Source organism: Medicago truncatula, chromosome 5, assembly GCF_003473485.1.
Source record: "Medicago truncatula cultivar Jemalong A17 chromosome 5, MtrunA17r5.0-ANR, whole genome shotgun sequence".
In the NCBI taxonomy this organism is placed as follows: Eukaryota; Viridiplantae; Streptophyta; class Magnoliopsida; order Fabales; family Fabaceae; genus Medicago; species Medicago truncatula.
The window spans coordinates 43,018,041-43,036,156 of NC_053046.1; the positions used below are offsets into that span (position 1 = coordinate 43,018,041).

The following is an 18,116-nucleotide window of genomic DNA, read 5'->3' on the forward strand; positions in this document are numbered from 1 at the left end:
TCAAAAATGATTTTATAAAAATGTAGAATAAAATTTTCGAAAATAAAATCTGAATTTTTAAAAAAATCTGTATCCAGATTATTAAAAATAAAATATTTTCCATAAAAAAAATATGACTTTTTTTTAAAAATTTCGAATTTGTTTCTTCTAATTTAACTTTTTTTAAATTTTGAAAATTAAACTCCAGAATCTTTAAAAAAAATTAATTTCCAAAAAAACCGAATATTTTTTCTGATATTTTTAATATTCGAATTTAAAATAAAACCAAAAAATTCAAAAAAATCTTATCGTTTTTTCTGATTTTTTTAATATTTGAATTTTTTCTTTTGCGATTTTTAAATTTTTTGGAAAAAAATCTGAATATTTTTTTTTATTTTTGAAAATTAATTTTCAAATATTTTAAAAAATAAAATAATTAAAACAAAAATTGAGTTTTTTAAAATTAAAATTAAAAAAACGAAATTAAAATTTCACAATTAAAAAAAAAACGAATTATACACGTGGCAAGTGAAAAAAAAATGAAAAATGAAAAAAAAATTCCATGTCAGCGCCACATAGGCTGATTTGCTGAGTTGGCGAGAGGAGGGGGGTATTCCGGAAAAAAAAAAATTTACAAGAACAGAAATCAAACCGAAAATTTTATAAGGGCGAAAACCGGAAATGGCCTATATTACAGGGGTGAAAAACACTATTAACCCTTCAGAATAAAATAAATAAATAAGAGATTGATGAAGCCATTATACTTCGGGTCTGTTTGATAACACACAAAAAGGAGCTTATAGCTTATAGTTGATAGCTTATAAGCTCGTTTGACAAATACAGCAACTTACGTGTATTTTGTATCTTCTTCACACTGATCCCAACCCACTTATATTAATTCTATGCAAAATATGGTAATTAACTTTAAATTAAATATCCTTAAAAAAAACTATAATAAATAATTACAAAATTAAAATAAAACTCAATTTCACGAATGCCTGCGAATTGCTTATTACAATTAGATCTTTGATATCCCATGTATATGCATGGTGGGTGGATTAAAAGTCAAACACTTTTACACAATACATGTGAACACTCGTGATGTACTGATGAATTTTCGAACAAACTTTAGTTGCTATCATATATATGGAGGGTGGATTAAAAGTCAAATATTTTGCCTACAATACATTCTAAGAGTAACTATGGCAACCAAGAAAAGTTGGATGAGATTATAAGAGATCTTTCCTAGTTTAAGTAGAGGTCTAGCATTCAAATTCAGCCTTGAAAATACAACGGTGTTTTATCACTCATTGTGATCTTATCAAGTTCAAGGGATTAGTCTCTGTCGTATTCTCACTCATTCTTAAGATAATAGTATATAACTTTTGGTGAATATATCTTTTTAGTGTGGATAAAAGTAATTATGAATTAAAGTATAATAAACTGAGAATAAATGTCATAGATATATGCTTATCAAAAGAAAAAGGTCATAGATATATGAAGATTTGCTATGCCAATAAACCACACTGGTATATAAAAAAGTGTTAATAACTAAGAGTGAAGATACTCAATAATGCTTGAGTGTGATGACTCTAATTTCTTCTAATTTAATCAAAACTGTTGGATTCAAATACATCATTGGGGATACAGAAACATAAAAATTACTGTTCAATGGCCATAGTCGTATCAAGAAATTAGTATTTGCAGTTGCTCATAAAGGATACTCAATTTACCCAACAACAACAAATCTAGATAAAAAATAAATGTTACGTATTCCACAATGAATTTAATTTATATAAATTGACAATGTAAACTTCTTTTTACAATGCATCCAATCAAATCATTCATTATGATGTCAAAAAAATAACTCATATGATGTCACTTTTTTAATTTAGATCTTAAAATATATTTACGAATATCTATTTGCAAGATTCAATTGGATGTGGAAAAAAATACTAAGTTCTTCCACCTTAAAGTCAGTCAGAGGAAAAAAAGAAACTGGATTCACATTATTAAGGATGCTAGTGGTAAGATCAACTCTGAGCCTGAAAGAATAGAAAACATTTTTGTTGATCACTTTAAGGATCTGTTTCAAAGCTATCCTACTCAGAACATTGATGAGGCTGTTGAGATGTTTAAAGACAGAATAACCCAACCTATAAAAGTTGGGCTATTAGTGAGCGCAATGCAATCTGGCTTTGTGCTCCCCCCCACCCCCATTGTATCCCACCTTAGAGATATGAGTCTGCTTTAGTTTCTTTAGTAATATGTTTTTATTCAAAACTCATCTTTGTAATTATGTCTCTAAAGTACCAGAACTATGAATATGCTGACTTTAGTTCAAAAGATGCCCAACCATCTACGAAAATCAAAATATATTATATAAATTGCTCAACACAAATGATTTAATCAAAACATGGATGTTTCTCCTTTGACTACTGGGAATTTAAATCTCCATGGCATACCATTTTAGTTTGTCGTGAGGATAAGACACATTTGATTACCACCATTTTTAGGGAAAACAGGGAGCAAAACTCCAGTTAATAAAAGTAACAACAATAGTGTAAATGATTTCTATTCCTTTAGAGCAATCGTAATAACAATTAATAATAATCTCTTTAATCTTCCATAAGAAAAAAATAATAATGTTTAACCTATTCATGACAACAATGCTACATATCCACAAGTAATAACATAATAGGTCAATATGTTATTGTCCTCAACGGATCTTGTTTTGGAAATGGATCAAACCTCAAATGGAGAAAAAACATGGGAAAGTTTGTGAACTGATAAAAATGTACCTCGCGATTTAAGTCATTCATCCAAGGTTGCATATATATTGAATTGCCCAAAATACCATTGAACTTGCTTCACAATGAATGACATCCACCTCCCCGCTAAACTAAACAAGTTATATCCTATTTTTATACTACGTTATCAGTTACCAGTAATCACCACATGAGCACACCCCATGACGAAAATGATGAAACCGATTTATATCTCTGATAACAATTTCTCGCTGCACAACTTTCGAGATCAGCTTCATAACAGTATGACAATCTATACATATACGAAGATTTTTAATAATGCGAATAGAACATGATAGCGGAGTCCGAATTAGTCCATAAGCCAATGCTAGTCTTTCACTATGTACCCACAAGTGTCGCTCTTTTTCATCATCCTGTACATCAAGCAAAACAGCATTGCAATCAGGAACATACCCTGCATCCCTGGTTTTCTTGTTTAACCATTCAAGCATTGCACATATTAGTTTAATGTCAGGATGAGAAGTGTCACCCACAGAAAAATAGTGAACAACACCTTGGTTCTCAACCCAGCTTAAGCCAGGTTCTTTCCTAACTTTTTTCTTTTGCATATATTTTCTAACAAAAGCAACATTGTCCCATCTCCCTGCAGTGGCGTACATGTTTGACAGTAGTACATGGGTTGCATCATCATGTGGCTCCATCTCAAGTACATGTTGGGCACAAACCCTTCCTAGATCAACTTTCTTGTGAATAACACACGCACCAAGCAATGCACGCCACACCATAACACTAGGCTGATATGCAATTTCTCCAATGAGTTTCATTGCTTCATCAAAACGGCCCAATCGTCCAAGAAGCCAAACCATGCAAGTATAGTGTTCTATACATGGCTTAATGTCGTAATCCTTTGACATTGATTCAAAGTGAGCTTGTCCTTTGTATAATAATCCTGCATTGCTACACGCAGACAGGACACCAACAAAAGTCAGTTTATTAGGTTTGCAATCGGTATGTTGCATCATGTCAAATAAATTTAGAGCCTCCATACTCATGCCATGCATAGAATATCCACAGATCATAGCATTCCATGAAACCTCATCCCTTTTGTTCATCTTATCAAATGTCAGTCGGGCATCATTGATTCTTCCACATTTAGCGTACATATCTATCAAAGAATTTGCAACTACAGTGTCCTTGTTATACATAGTTTTGATGGTTAAGGAATGAATCTGAAGCCCTGGTTCTAGTGCCGCTAAACTAGCAGAGGCACGGAGAACACTTGAATATGTCACTTCAGTTGGCTGCATGTCATGTTCAAGCATATGTGTAAATAAATTCATTGCTCTCTCCCCATCCCCTAACTGAACATAACCAACGATTATAGTGTTCCAAGTCACATCATTCCGATCTGGCAATTCCTCAAACAATTTCATGGAGTTCTCAATTTCACCACACTTGGCATAAACATCCATGATGGCATTCGACACAAAGACATTTGAGTTCAACCCAAATTTCAGCACACAAGAATGAATCTGCTTTCCTAAATCCAGCGAAACTGAAGAGGCACAAGCTTGCAGCACACTAGCAAATGTAAAATTATTAGGGACAACAGATGTTTGCCTCATTCGAAGAAACAAATCCAAAGCCTCTTTACTTCTGTCACTCTGAGCGTACCGCGCTATCATCAGACTCCAAGGAATAAGATCAGTTTTTGGCATTTCCTCAAAAAGCCGTTGTGCATCAATAATCTCCCCAGACTTCGCATATAACTCAAGCAATGCAATGCCAACAAACAGATCATGATCATAACAACCTTTCAAAGCACAACCATGAACACTTTTCCCAACATTAAACGCCTCGAGACCAAGACAGGACTTAAGTGCACCTGAAATGGTGAAATTATTGGGCTTGTACCCCATAATCCTCATCTGGTTGAAAAGTTGCAATGACTCCTCATAGAAACAATTCTCAGCATAACAAGCTACCATCCCAGTCCAAGACACCATGTCCTTGCAACAAATGTCATCGAAAACATGGCGAGCAACATCGACATTTCCACGAACAGAATAAGCATCAATAAGGGCAGTCCCAACAAATGCATCAGCATGATGCCCAAGCTTATAAACACAAGCATGAAGAGTCCAACACAAGTGAGCCAAATCCATGCTCACCAGCAGCTTGAGAAGAGTAGTAAAAACAAAAGGGTTCACTTCATGTCCTTCTTTGAATATCCTGTGTTGAAGAAACACACACACCTTTAGAATACGACATGTGCATTTATACAATCTATCTTTATCAATTCCTAGAAAAGTCTTTCAACTATCGACCCCCCACCACATTTATACGGTATCTTTACTAGTATGTTTATCTATCTCTATATAGGTCTGGTTTGAGAGCATAACTTAATTTGCAGCATATAGCATAAGCACTTATTATAAGCTATTTTCATAACAAAAGATAAAATCAAATTAATTGCTTATGTATAAGGATATAAGTTGTTTTTAGAGGCTATTATGGAAGGCTTATGAAAATAAACGGAAAACAACATATGAACACGTCATAAGTTGTTTTTGCAAGTTCTCCCAAACAGTCTCACAGATGTTTATGACAGTACACAAACTCAAATAAGTCAATCCAAACAGGCCAATAACCTAAGAAAAGCTTTTGGTCTAACGAAACACCGGAAAATTTCACATATTTCTTTTTCTACTATTTTTTGCCATATTCGTATAATCTTGCGATATACCTTTACTAGTGTTATTAAAAAGGAGAACTTTACCTGAGAATGAAGTGAAGGGCTTGATGGAATTGATGGTCGCGGGAGTAACCTTGAGCTAAGGTAACAAAAGAGATGGTATTTGTTTGGGGCATTTCATCAAACAGCTTGGAAGCATCTTGCAAGGAATTGGATTGAACGTAAAAGTTAAGAAGAATGTTTTGAGCAAACAAGTCAAGAGAAGTGCCACGCTTGAGAATGTGGCAGTGGAGATGTTTTCCTGCGATCGGGTCGGCGCCGTTTCGAATAATTTGTTGGAGCATGTGGGCGTAGGAATGTGAATCTAAAGCAGAAAGACATTGTTGGTGATGGATATTGCGACATTGATGAAGTAGTTGTGACAGTTTTGTACTGTCACGAACTATTGTCCTGCTAATCATGTTTCATCATGTTATTTGTCTTGCTCTTTTCATAATCAATTTATTCCTAATAAAAGTAAAAATATACATAATGAGTCAAACTTGCATGCTTCAGTCACGTAAGAATAGTTTAATTAATTGTTCAGCATATCAGTGTCAATGCAAATTTAAAAAGCACAAAATTTATAGACTATGTAGAGGCAACACCTCCAATCAAAGACATATTTGATGACCGACACAATGTCAGTTTGACACTAACACATGTGATTACATTCAATTCATTTTCGCAAACCCTTATCGGTGTCAGTTGTGAGTGTCATCATGTTTGTGTCCGTATCTGATAAAAATATTATATTTATTTTACATTGATAGTACATCTCTATTGAAAAGTTTAATTGAGAACTTACCCCCATAAAGTTATAAATTATCATTAAAAATTTACAATAAACTTGTCAAAAATAATTAAAAAAATAATAATTTATTTAAGGTATAAGGGCAGATTTCGTCCTCATATTCAGTTCAAAATTCAAAATGTTGATCTCTCATTTAAATTTTTTTGATTTTGGTCCCCAATTTTTCGATTTTAGTATGTTGATCACAGGGTTAAACATGAAGATAAGTAGTGAAAGTAACAGCCAGTCCTTTAACGGAAGAATGTAGGTTCATACATGGCAAAAATATTTGTCCTTTTCTTCCATGTTTCATGTGTACGAGTCTCATTTGTTTTTACAGTTCACATAACCTGTGGCAGTGTTATCTCATCTCAGTCATAGCCATACTGCTCAAATACTGCAGTTGTATTAAGCAATGCAATGAAATAGAGCAACAAAAAGCACAACAATAAAGTGGCACGACTTCATGAAGGTGTAGCATATAAGTTGACCGGTTTTGACATTTTTGTGTGCAAACATGAGCTCATTGTCATTCATATAAATAGTACATGAACATTACTGCATGAAACAAGACAATTGAGTAAACTATTCTTACCACATTACTTAAGTACAGTTATCTTCCTTCAGAAAACATCCATGCTAATATATAAACCTGGAAGAGAATTCTGAACATGAAAACGGTTTTTATTTCTTTCATTATTCTTGGGCCACTCTGTATCTTCCTGTTTCATTTGCTTAGCTACTGAACTTTTTTTTCTTCGTCGATTAGTAGTCGACAGAATTCAACGTTTCAAGCCCATAATTTCCACAAGGAACTATAGTATAATTACTGACTACTGAACATAATAACTTTATTATCAAAAGACCAGGTGATAAACTTATTGTCAGAGTACAAAACCTCTGTAACCCATGTCTTGAATGATGCATCAAATCGAACTATAACAAAAAGTGCTAAATTGGACGTTCTCCAAGAATAAATAACTTCAAGAAACTAAAATCTTCAATGTGTGAATCACCTCCTCTCAAACTCAGCTTCATGGCAATGTGGATCTAACCAGTCCTTAGGAGAGGATCCCTTTGCCATGCCGACACTTGTTTTCTCCCCACCTACAAGCTCCCTCAGGTTATCCACTTTATTCTCCCTACCTGTCCCACTAATTCTCTTATCAGCTTCTTTCAGCTTTTGCTTGAACCGCTGCTTCCGGTTTGATGGAATTACCTCTTGTTGTTTTGGTTGCGAAGGCGGCGCTCCGTGTGGACCAAGATAGATCTTCTCTTCCTTCTTAGTCTACAAAATACAAATACAGTAAGCATAGACAATGCCAACACAACAAGTTCCAATATCTAAAGCCTACATATTATCCAGTCGTCCTAAGAAGAAACAATTCTTTCAACCAACCTTTGCAGCAGAATTTGGCGATTCTACGCTTGCAGCATTGTTTTTACTTTGATCAGAGTCTTGAATTCCCAAACTCGGAATCACAAATCCATCGGTGTCTACAACCAACAAAAGTCCAAAGAACATGCATTTAAGAACAAAAGTAAAATGCTATCAAGATGCATCTGTAAGAAATCTCAACTATGAAAAACAAGTATTAATATGCATGTATCTCACAGGACAAAGCAAAATCGAATAAGCCAAACTAACTACTTTCTACTTTCTAGTCATTGTCGATAAGTCCCAACAAAGACATGTTAATTTTGATAGCAAACAAACAACATAGTAAACTGCAATCTTGAACATAATAAGCATAAATGTTGACCAGAACAACAATAACCAGGCATAATCCCACTAAGCGGGGTCAGCTACATGGATTAAATTACACCAAAATGTTCTATCATAAACCATATTTTCTTCCAACTCAATAATCATCTGATCTATTCTCCTTAAAACAGAACCTACAGGTCTTGTCTCTACATGCCCAAACCACCTAAGCATATGTTCCACCATCTTTTCTATACCATAGGTGCTACCCCAACTCTCTAATATTAACATTCCTAATCCTATCCCATATAGTGCTTGTTTGGTTTGGCGTTTGTGCCATCCAAAACCGAGTTTGCTTTGCCAAACGTGACTTTTTCCTTTTCAATGATGTTTGGATAAAACAAAAAGCAATTCTGGAAACGTACGGTTTTGAACTAAACGTGATTTTCACAGAAGCAGCAATTCCAAGTTTCTGCTTTTTCTGTAATCAATTCTACAACAAATAAACTTGATTTACCGATTTTGCCCCTTTTATGTCCATCTGCAGTTATGTAAGAAGCTTCCTTTTTGTATGTTTCCGCAAAATCTGTCACCTAGTTGAATGGCCATTGCTGCCGCAGCTTGAAGAGCAACAAGCCAAAGACATCTCACACCATCACCATGGACAACATCTTGCAGCCGCCATGTTTAATTCTCTAGGTTAGAGATGAAACATTGTAAAAAAACTGGCATGTTTTGTTAGTGTTTTAAAAAAAAACTAAAAACTTAAGTGACCTACCTAAATAGTTTTATTTAGGCTTGATTCCTTGTTTATTTCATGGTTGAGTATAGGGGCTAGGTCTAAAATTGTCTAAAACTGTCATTTCTCTGCGTTTCAAGAGTTGAAAATAGGAGGTAGGACTAAAACTGCAAAAAAACATGATAGTTTAGGACGGTTTTGTTCGATCTGAAAGAGGCAGGACCATTTTCGTGAGCTGGTCAAAATGCGAGGACCAAAAGTGTAATTAAGCCTTTTATTTATTTATTTCGGTTAAAGAATAGCAATTTTTCTAAACTGGCATGTTTTGTTAGTGTTTTTTCTTACAAAAGAATATTAAAATAAATCTTATAAATTAATATTTTTTTAAATGAATTTGTGAACCAATAAAATCCTATATATGATTTTGAATAAATTAAACTAATTATCTTCTTATTTTGGAAAAATTAAACTAATTATCTAAAATAAAAATTGGGTATTTACTTTTAAATACAATTAAAAGGATAATTTGGTCATTGCACATTCAAAATCAATTTTCATTCAAACTATCCAAACAACATCAATTCGTAAGAATCACTTCTAGTAAAGTGTATCCAAACATAAATCAATTCACTTCCAACTCACTTTTAACCAAAATCAATTCTCTCAAACTGAATTCTATCAAAATCAATTCTCCCCACCGCCATACCAAACACACACATAGTCTTACCACACACCCAACACAGCATCTTCATCTCCGGGAGGCTTAATAAAAAAAAAACTTTATCCGTCCAGATATCATCTCTATGGAATATATAACAAAGATAACTATATCAAAATACTCTAATTTGCATAAAAAAAAAAAAAAATCAATCAACAGCATCAAATCAAGCTAAAACTACACACATTCGGCAATGATATTATCCAAATAATTAGATAAAGTACAGCTGCATCAATCAATTACCCCAGAAACTAAAATTAAGAAGACATGAAAATCAATAACTCAACAAAACTAATCCAATTGGCAAATACTATTTGGTATTGTTATTCAATCTATTTCCACCTAAATTCAATAAATCAATAAGAATCAAAAACTCCAACAAGTTAAATACCAATCAACGAATCAATCAGTGACCAATTCAAAACTATCATCCCAATTATTTAAGGAAACGCAAAAAGACCCCTTTTTTCTTCTATGATCTATTGATTCTGGTTCAAAAAGAAAATAAAAGAAAATGAAATTGAAGCGAAAATTGCATACCCCACTCGTCATCATCTTGTTGTTGAATGGGAGAAGTGGATTGCAGTGAAGAGGGCTCCATGGTAAAGCGATGACCATGGATTTCAATGCGAAATGGGCGATAAAGCCCGATTGAAGGAACAAAAAGCAAACAAACGTACCAAATGCAAACAGAACGAATCAAAATTTGAAAGAGAAATTAAAATAAACCCTAATTTTAGGGTTTGGGGGGAAATTCTTCGAATATTGAACCACCGCACAAGGGTGTACTTTTGTCGTTCTCGTTTTTTAAATGGGATTTTCCTATCATATATTATTCTTCATTTAATTTTTATAGATTGGTTGATTGATTATTCCAAAAAAAAAATTAATTGTTTACGATAAGATAAGGATTCGTATCTTTTTTTATTTCATTGAATTATTATTTTTTGTGGTAAGAATTTTTTAATATTAGGAATATTATAATTTAAATTAGTCCCCATTTGGTAAGGAATGAAGCATAATATGTGCAGGGGTCGGGGTTCGAACTTCGGACATTCCATTTATTCATCTTTAAGGTGAATTTCTCAACCACTGGACTACTTGACCAAAAAAAAAAATTAAATTAAACTTTTGTAGTTTTAGTCTCAATTCTCAAGTAATACCAGATGTTTTTAGTGTATCAAAACGAATATTATTATACCAAGATGAAGATAACATATCACATTCAAATTGTTAGGTAAAATAGTTGTAAAGTAGTTTACTTGTATCATAAGCTTTTGTTAGTTGGTTAGATAGTTAAGTAGTTATTTAGATAGTAAGCTTCTATCATCCAAAAAGTTTACCGACTAAGTAACTTATTTTTATTTTTAAAAATGTCCAAGTAACTAGTTGCTAATTAGCTATCAATAACCTGTGATACAAGTAAATTTATCTACAACTATTTTTTTGGTGATTTTTTTTTTTGTGGTGTATCTACAACTATTTTAACCAATGGTGTCGAGTTGTGAAGAGTTATGTTAACCAACAATGTTTTTTTTGTTGCAATACCCGGTATGGTTAATTTTTTTTTAATGGCAAAATATACATATATATAAATGGAGAAAATAGCAAAAGTATAAGATACACCAAAAGAACATCCGAAGGACGCCCCTAACAAATACCCCTAGGAGAAAACGGTATGGTTAATTGAAAGTTGAAATTTTGAGGTTGGATTTGTGCGGAAAAATATCTGAATATATCCCCTTCTCAGTTATGCTTAAGGTTCAACAGATGCTCTGAAGTTTGTTTCTTTTCTAGTCAAACAAAAACTGGAAGCCAATCAAAAAGTATCATTATTATTCAATTTTGTTCTCAGCCGTTGTTTTTTTGTTTAGATGTTGAAATGTGTGATTCTAAGACCTTTTATTTTTTTTTTAAAAGGAATATAAGACCTTGTTTTAACAAACAATTTTTTTTTTTGGTCAAGTTTTAATAAACAATTTAATCAAGTGTCTATAACATTAAAGCACTTATGTACAAGTTATTTTTATAACAAAATGTAAAATAAAGTAAAAAGAAGCATATATACAATAGGAAAATGTAAACCAACTCTTTTGTATTCTTTAAAGAATAAAAAATAGTAACTTTTTTTGCGTACAATATGTCGCTTTTATATATATTTGACTTGTATTTTTAAAATTTAAACATTATTCTTAGAGCACTTTTTAGCATTATTCAGAATTATAAGTTATGTTGATGAGTTTATAGAAATAAGTTAAAATTTCTCTAAAAAAAAAGAAATAAGTTAAAATTAACATATAAACAAGTCAATTCAAATTAGACACTAAAAATGTTTTTTGTAATGATTATATCATGAAACTCATAATTGTGTCAAAATAAAGCCGTTGTACGATAGATTTTATCGCGAAAAAACAAGAGTGGATTATTCTTTATCAATTTTTAGTTTTAAATTTCATGTTCGATCCAATGATCGACTAATTGAAGAGATCAATCTCATGGTCCATTAACAAAAATCTCAATTAAAGTCATAACTTGTTATGTATAGACCGGCATACACAAATGAACACACTAAGATCTCAAACATGCAACGTCAAACTAATGGGTTTGGAGACAAGGAAAGGAAACCTACAACACGTAGAGAAAAAGATTTATTTATATTATTATTAATATAAAATTATGAAGTTCATAAGCAAAATTATTGCAGTAAGTAAACTCTTAAGCAATTTTTTTTTCTTTTTCTTTTTAGCAACTCTTAAGCAATTATAAAAGAGCAGTCGCAATCCATAAGAATTTCAACCAAAGCAAGACATATCGACCAAAGATTTCCCTGTCTCTTACTTACTCTCTTAGTATTATTTTTCTATAACATCATTTCTTCGTGGGCACGAGCAAATGATTACAGTTTTAACAACCCTGATTTTTTCACAACATATTTTCAAAATTTAGCTTCAATAATCAAACATAAACATGACAAATAATGATGTGCCCATAGCCCACCTCTTGTATTTTTGCTAGTTAATGTGGTCTATCCACCTATAACATAACATATACTATATTGCCATTATTCACAACTTGGATCATAAAAATAGACAAAAAAAATAATTTGGATCATAAAATCAAGCTTGCTACACTCGTGAGACATTGTTTCATTTTTGTTTTTCTTTTTGTTTCCCACAGCTTCCTCAACGAAATATGCTTGAGGTGCGGTATAAAGAGACACCTCTCTCGAAATTTAAACATTAGTTTGTCACGTTATGAGATACAAAACCCTTTGGTGAGTGAGGTCGAAGACCCTTTCCAAGTACTACATATTCGATTTCTCTTTCATGAGAAACATTATTTTGAAGGGTCAACCCAAGTATCGTGGCATGTGTAGGGGAGGAGTCAGATTGCACATGCATTCGATGATTCCAAGGCTTTCATTTTGTAAAAATTGATGCAAAAAACAAAGACCTTTCCTATCTCCAAGAGAATCAGTTTCATTGCAGATTAATAAATAACAAAAGGATTCATGTCAGAGCAAGAAAACAAAGAAGACACAATTGGCATCAAGTTTTTCATTTGCAACCTTCTTGGTATAGTACTACAGTTTACTCAGCAGTGAAAAATAGTTTGACCAAATCTCAAAATTTTCAGGTTTGGTGAAGAAGAAAATGATCTTTTGTAACCCCTTTTTAGCACATTGAAATTTCTCTCAAGTCGTTGCTCTATACATTCTGTATTCCAAGAGAGAGACAAAAATCATAATCATGGAGAAAGTAACCAAGCAACAAATCTATCACAAGTTTGGTTCTGTTTTCATCACTTTCCTATCTATCATTCTAGTACTACTACTTGTTCTCTTTTCAGTTTCCAAATCTTTTCCTTACCTTTTCACACTTCTATTTGCTCTTCTATCTAGTATGTTTTATTTCACACTGACAAAGAAAAAAGGATCTCAATGTGAACATTTAGTCCAAGATAACATGCACAAATCAAAGTTACAGCCTTCATTAGAAGATGTTGTTCAGATGCAAGAAAAGCAAGCTGAAGCACAGTCACATCCTTCATTTCCAGTAGACAGTGAAAGCAACAGTACCATTGATAAAAGTTTTGGACTCAATGCTGAGCTACAAGCTGATCCACATTCAGATTCTTCACTTCCATCAGATACTGAAAGTAGTATTAGCTCAACTATTGATGAAAGTTTTGAGATTGATATAAGAAGAAATCAAGACATGATGAGTATATGTGACAATCTGGACTCTAACAATGATGATAGTGATGAGGACGACGGCGACGATGATGATGATGAGGAGGAGGATGAGGATGGCCTTATTGAAATCAAGCTTCCAAGCAGCCACTTCTCTAGTTTAAATGAAAACTCTAAACAGAATTTAGATTTCATTTTCAAGCAGCAGGGTCTCATGGATCTCTTAGCAGAAATTAATGAAATGAATGAGGATGAAAATTTAATTGAGATTGATATTTTCAAAGGATGCACCAAATATCAAGATTTCAGATTTAAGGAGTTGACATGTATAGGAGATCAATGTGTTCTTACTGATTGATCCCTATTTTTATTTTTGTCTTAAGCTGTTATTTTAGGTTAAATTTCAGTCATTAACAATTTTCTTTCTTGATTCTTAGTCAAATTTTGTTCTCATGTGTTTCTTTTGTTGGAAATTTTGGTCTCTTATATATTAACATGGCATTTTAATCTTAGCTGCTTTTTTTTTTAATGTTGTTTCTAGTTTTAATTTTAATTAAGCTTCTTGATATGATAAGTTTGCACACATTACACAACATGTGATGAAATTTTGGTTCCTCCTGCAATCCATAAAAGAACTTTTTCAAGTATTTGTCATCATCAACTAATTTTGTTGTTTTCTCCTTTTCATTTTCAAAATCTTTTGGTCCCTCTCATATATGGGAAATTTTATTAATCTTCAATGCTATGTTTCAGAATGACCGAGTTGCTGTCCTTTGAGACTAACAATCAAGTGCCAGGGTTGACTCAAAATCTTAAGAAAAATTGTAAGATAAATAAATGGGGACTAACATAAACAAGTATACTCTAACTCTAGTAAGGAAGGACGGCAAAACAGGTTGGTCCCGTCGAGGTGGTTGGTTTAACCCGTTATTTTTTGTGGAGTGAGTTGGAATTTAGAACCCGTAACTATTAGTTGAGCCACCCCGTAAAACCCGTTAAAAATACGGAACGAGATCACCCAATCTAAAAAAAAATAAAAAAAATCCATTTCTCTACTACTCTTTATTTATAAGTCAGAATTAATTTTCTCTATTACTCCCTATTTGAGTCAATCAATTTTCTAATTTTCTCATACATATCACTTCTATAGTAGAGATCCCCTAAAAAAAACTTCTATAGTAGAGAAAAAAAACTCATTTAATTAAATCTCTTTGGTGCTATCTTGTTGGCTTATTTTAGACTTTTATTATAATGAATAGTTATCTTTTAATGACAACTTTTATGTTTTAGTGGACTCATCATTAGTTACGTATTTTGATCACCTAAACGCTCTTTAATTAAATTTTTATTTTACATCTTTTTCTTTATTTTTGTGAAATTTTTTAAAAATAATTTTTATTTAAAAACTGATGTGTAGCTCATCGGCTCTACATGAAACGAGGCAGGTGAGATTTTCAACCCCTACCTATGGTTGGCCTGCCCTTGCACGATTTTAGACGAGTTAGTGGCGAGGTGAGTTATGGCATGGCGGGTTGGTCTGTTTATGTCAATGCCATATGTTATCTCTAGCAACATATTTCAAGTTTTTTTTGTCAAGAACGTACTATTTCAAGTTTAAGTGCTAACATATTTCAAATTGACTTCCTTTAAAAAAAAAATATTTCAAATTGACTTGTAAAAAAATATATATATTTAAAATTAACATATAATTTCAACCACTAATTCCCTCAAAGAAAAAATTCAACAACTAATGAACATAACCAACAAACCTAGGGTTTGATACAAGTAGATGAAACATAAATTTGCAAGGCTACGAAATAACGAGGAGCATGAGAAAATTTGATAATTTGAAATTGATAAAATAACAATAAAAAATAAAAAAGAAGTTAAATCATAATGAGGGTAAGATACACTTTTTATAGTGATCTTTACTAATCCTAATTAACTTCAACTATAATAGATAATCTATAACTAACTCTAAGATGCCACATTATAGGCTGCAAAGTATGATATCAATGAGACAGAAGCAAGCAAACATGCTCTTCAAATAAAAAGAAAAGAGAAAACAAGAGAAGAGAGACGTCAGAGATTAATCCGTCGGTGGAGATTAAAGCAAAGAACTCTAAGGTGGTGTCATTGAGGTTGTATAGGCGGATGAATGTTTTGGGATGAAGGTGAAGAGAGTTGTGAGAAAGAAACAAATTGATGATAACGTTGTGAACAATCCAAAATATGTGTTTATCTTTGCTGCGCACTCGGACGAGGAAATTATTAGCCGAGACGAATCTGGTAAGCTTGCCAACCACAAGTATATGACAATTGATGTTACGATTGTGAAGAGGAGATTGATTTTCATCAAAACCTTAACGGTCCGTTTGGTGCGCAAGATAGGATAGAGACGTGATATGATATTAAACTGGATAAAGATAAAATATGATATGAACATGATAACACTTATCCTATCACGTGTTTGATGCGCACATGATAAGTATCAGGATAATAATATTTTATCATATTTAATTAAAAAATTACCCTTATAATTAATAACATTTTAAACATATTTTAATAGATTTTCATATTATACATATTACAAAACATCGCATAATAGAGGAAAATTTTGAAATTCATGGATGGCCATAAAAAAACAAAATCGAAAAGGAATCTGAAATGAAAATAAATAAATAAATAATAGAAATCTAAAAGAAAATAAAGAGGACGAAAGTTCAAATCCATAAAAAATTGAATTTAGAAAGAAAAAAAAAAGGAAGACAAATCGATAACATTCTGGAAGATAGAAGGAATAGAAATTGATCGATAGAATAATTTAATTGATAAAGAAACGGAATGATTATCAAATGATAAAGAAATTAAAAAAAAAAAAAAGAAGGAATAGGAACAGAATGATTATCGATATGATAATGATAATGAAAAGAACTGGATCATTTTGAAATCGAAAAAAAAGGGGAACATAAACTGATAAAGAGAAATAAGTCCACAACAAGAAGAAAAACAATGGATTCAATAAAAAAACAAATTGAAATTGATAATTAAATTGGAGAAATTAGAAGGAAAAAAAAAAAAGCCGAACATGATAGGAATCGATAATGATTCACTTGGAGATGATACAAGAGGCGTGAGAAGATGAGGGTAAAATAAGGATTTATTTTGCAAGTCGGATAGGTTGATTTTAATCCAGCCAAAATTTAGATAGAAAATACAAAGGAGTGATAGGATAGTATAAGTAAAAGGAATAATTTATTATATCTCACTGTTGCACCAAACAGAAGATTGAAATAGGATATGATATATTAATCATATCCTCTCTATCCTGCGCGCCAAAGAGACCCTAAGGACGGCGATGTGATTTGACCTAGCTAGGAAATATTGATATGGTGTGTGTTTGAATTACAAACTGCAATAGCACCTATTTATACTATTCCAACCATTCTAAAACTTTAGTGTATCAGTATTTTTATTTTGTTTCAAAATAATAAGAGTAATTTTATATATAAATATTTACTTTTAGATCTATTTTGGTTATATATATATATATATCTTTGATCAGGGCCGTCCTTGAGGGGGTACAAACAGCTCTACTGAGCTGGGCCTTCAAAATTTGGGGGCCTAATTTTTTTATTTTATACACTGCATGTAAACGACAAATATAATAGTTGCTGCGCATTATCCCAGCGGTCCAGATACTTCTTTATATTTCCTTGTCCCTGGTTCAACACTCAGTAGGCCAGGATTCACGTTTTTGTTTAATTAAATTTTCCTTTTATTCTTTTTGCTTCTTTGATTAATTTATCTTTTCCTTTTCTTCTTTGATCAATTTTTCTTTTTCTATTACTTTTTTCTCTTTTAATTTTATTTTTAGTATGAGAGGGCTTATTGTGGATTTGACTCTCATCATTCCTCAATACCGTCTTCAAATCAGTCAAATTCTCCTTAACATATTGGATTGTATATATACAAATAAAAACAATATATATATATATATATATATATATATATATATATATATATATTTATTTATTTGAGCACTTGTAATTTTTAGTCCATATTTTGTATAAATAGTAAAACTCTAAGCCTCTAACAACAGACATTATTTTAAAAAAAAGAATAAACATTATAAATTATTCACTCAAATAAAACATTATAAACCTTTTACGGATCTTATTTTCAATTTAAATAGATGATTGCTCTTTTAAAAAAATTATATTTTTATTTAATTAGGGGCCTATATTTACTGGAGAGCCGAGCCTCCGGTTACAAAGGGACGACCCTGTCTTTGATACAACCAAAATATTTGCAGCGGAGTATTTATGTCTTTACATTGAAAAAATAGAATCGGTATATAACAACAAACCATTATTGATACGTATAAAGAATTATTTTTTTTTTCCCGTGAATATAGCTCAATTGGTAGGACAATATATTATTATATGCAGGGGTCAGGGTTCAAATCCTGAAACCCCCACTTATTCA

At 32.0% G+C, this 18,116-nt stretch overlaps 3 protein-coding genes across 3 annotated transcripts; 1 reads left to right on the forward strand and 2 right to left on the reverse strand.

Moving 5' to 3' along the window:
- Window positions 1-2,582: 2,582 nt before the first annotated feature.
- Window positions 2,583-6,183, reverse strand: LOC11426837 (putative pentatricopeptide repeat-containing protein At5g13230, mitochondrial). The gene is made up of 2 exons (XM_003617760.4): window positions 5,527-6,183; window positions 2,583-4,979 (listed from the first exon to the last, which is right to left on the reverse strand). The coding sequence occupies exons 1-2, from the start codon at window positions 5,901-5,903 to the stop codon at window positions 2,921-2,923; spliced, it is 2,436 nt and encodes an 811-aa protein (XP_003617808.1). The 5' UTR covers window positions 5,904-6,183; the 3' UTR covers window positions 2,583-2,920.
- Window positions 6,184-6,747: 564 nt separating this feature from the next.
- LOC11436131 (uncharacterized) lies at window positions 6,748-10,268 on the reverse strand. The gene is made up of 3 exons (XM_003617761.4): window positions 9,977-10,268; window positions 7,674-7,771; window positions 6,748-7,562 (listed from the first exon to the last, which is right to left on the reverse strand). Exons 1-3 carry the CDS (start codon window positions 10,035-10,037, stop codon window positions 7,287-7,289), a joined length of 435 nt encoding a protein of 144 aa, XP_003617809.1. The 5' UTR covers window positions 10,038-10,268; the 3' UTR covers window positions 6,748-7,286.
- Window positions 10,269-12,725: 2,457 nt separating this feature from the next.
- LOC11436680 (kinesin-related protein 4) lies at window positions 12,726-14,140 on the forward strand. Its single transcript, XM_003617762.4, has one exon. It carries the CDS (start codon window positions 13,186-13,188, stop codon window positions 13,984-13,986), a length of 801 nt encoding a protein of 266 aa, XP_003617810.1. The 5' UTR covers window positions 12,726-13,185; the 3' UTR covers window positions 13,987-14,140.
- Window positions 14,141-18,116: the final 3,976 nt, after the last annotated feature.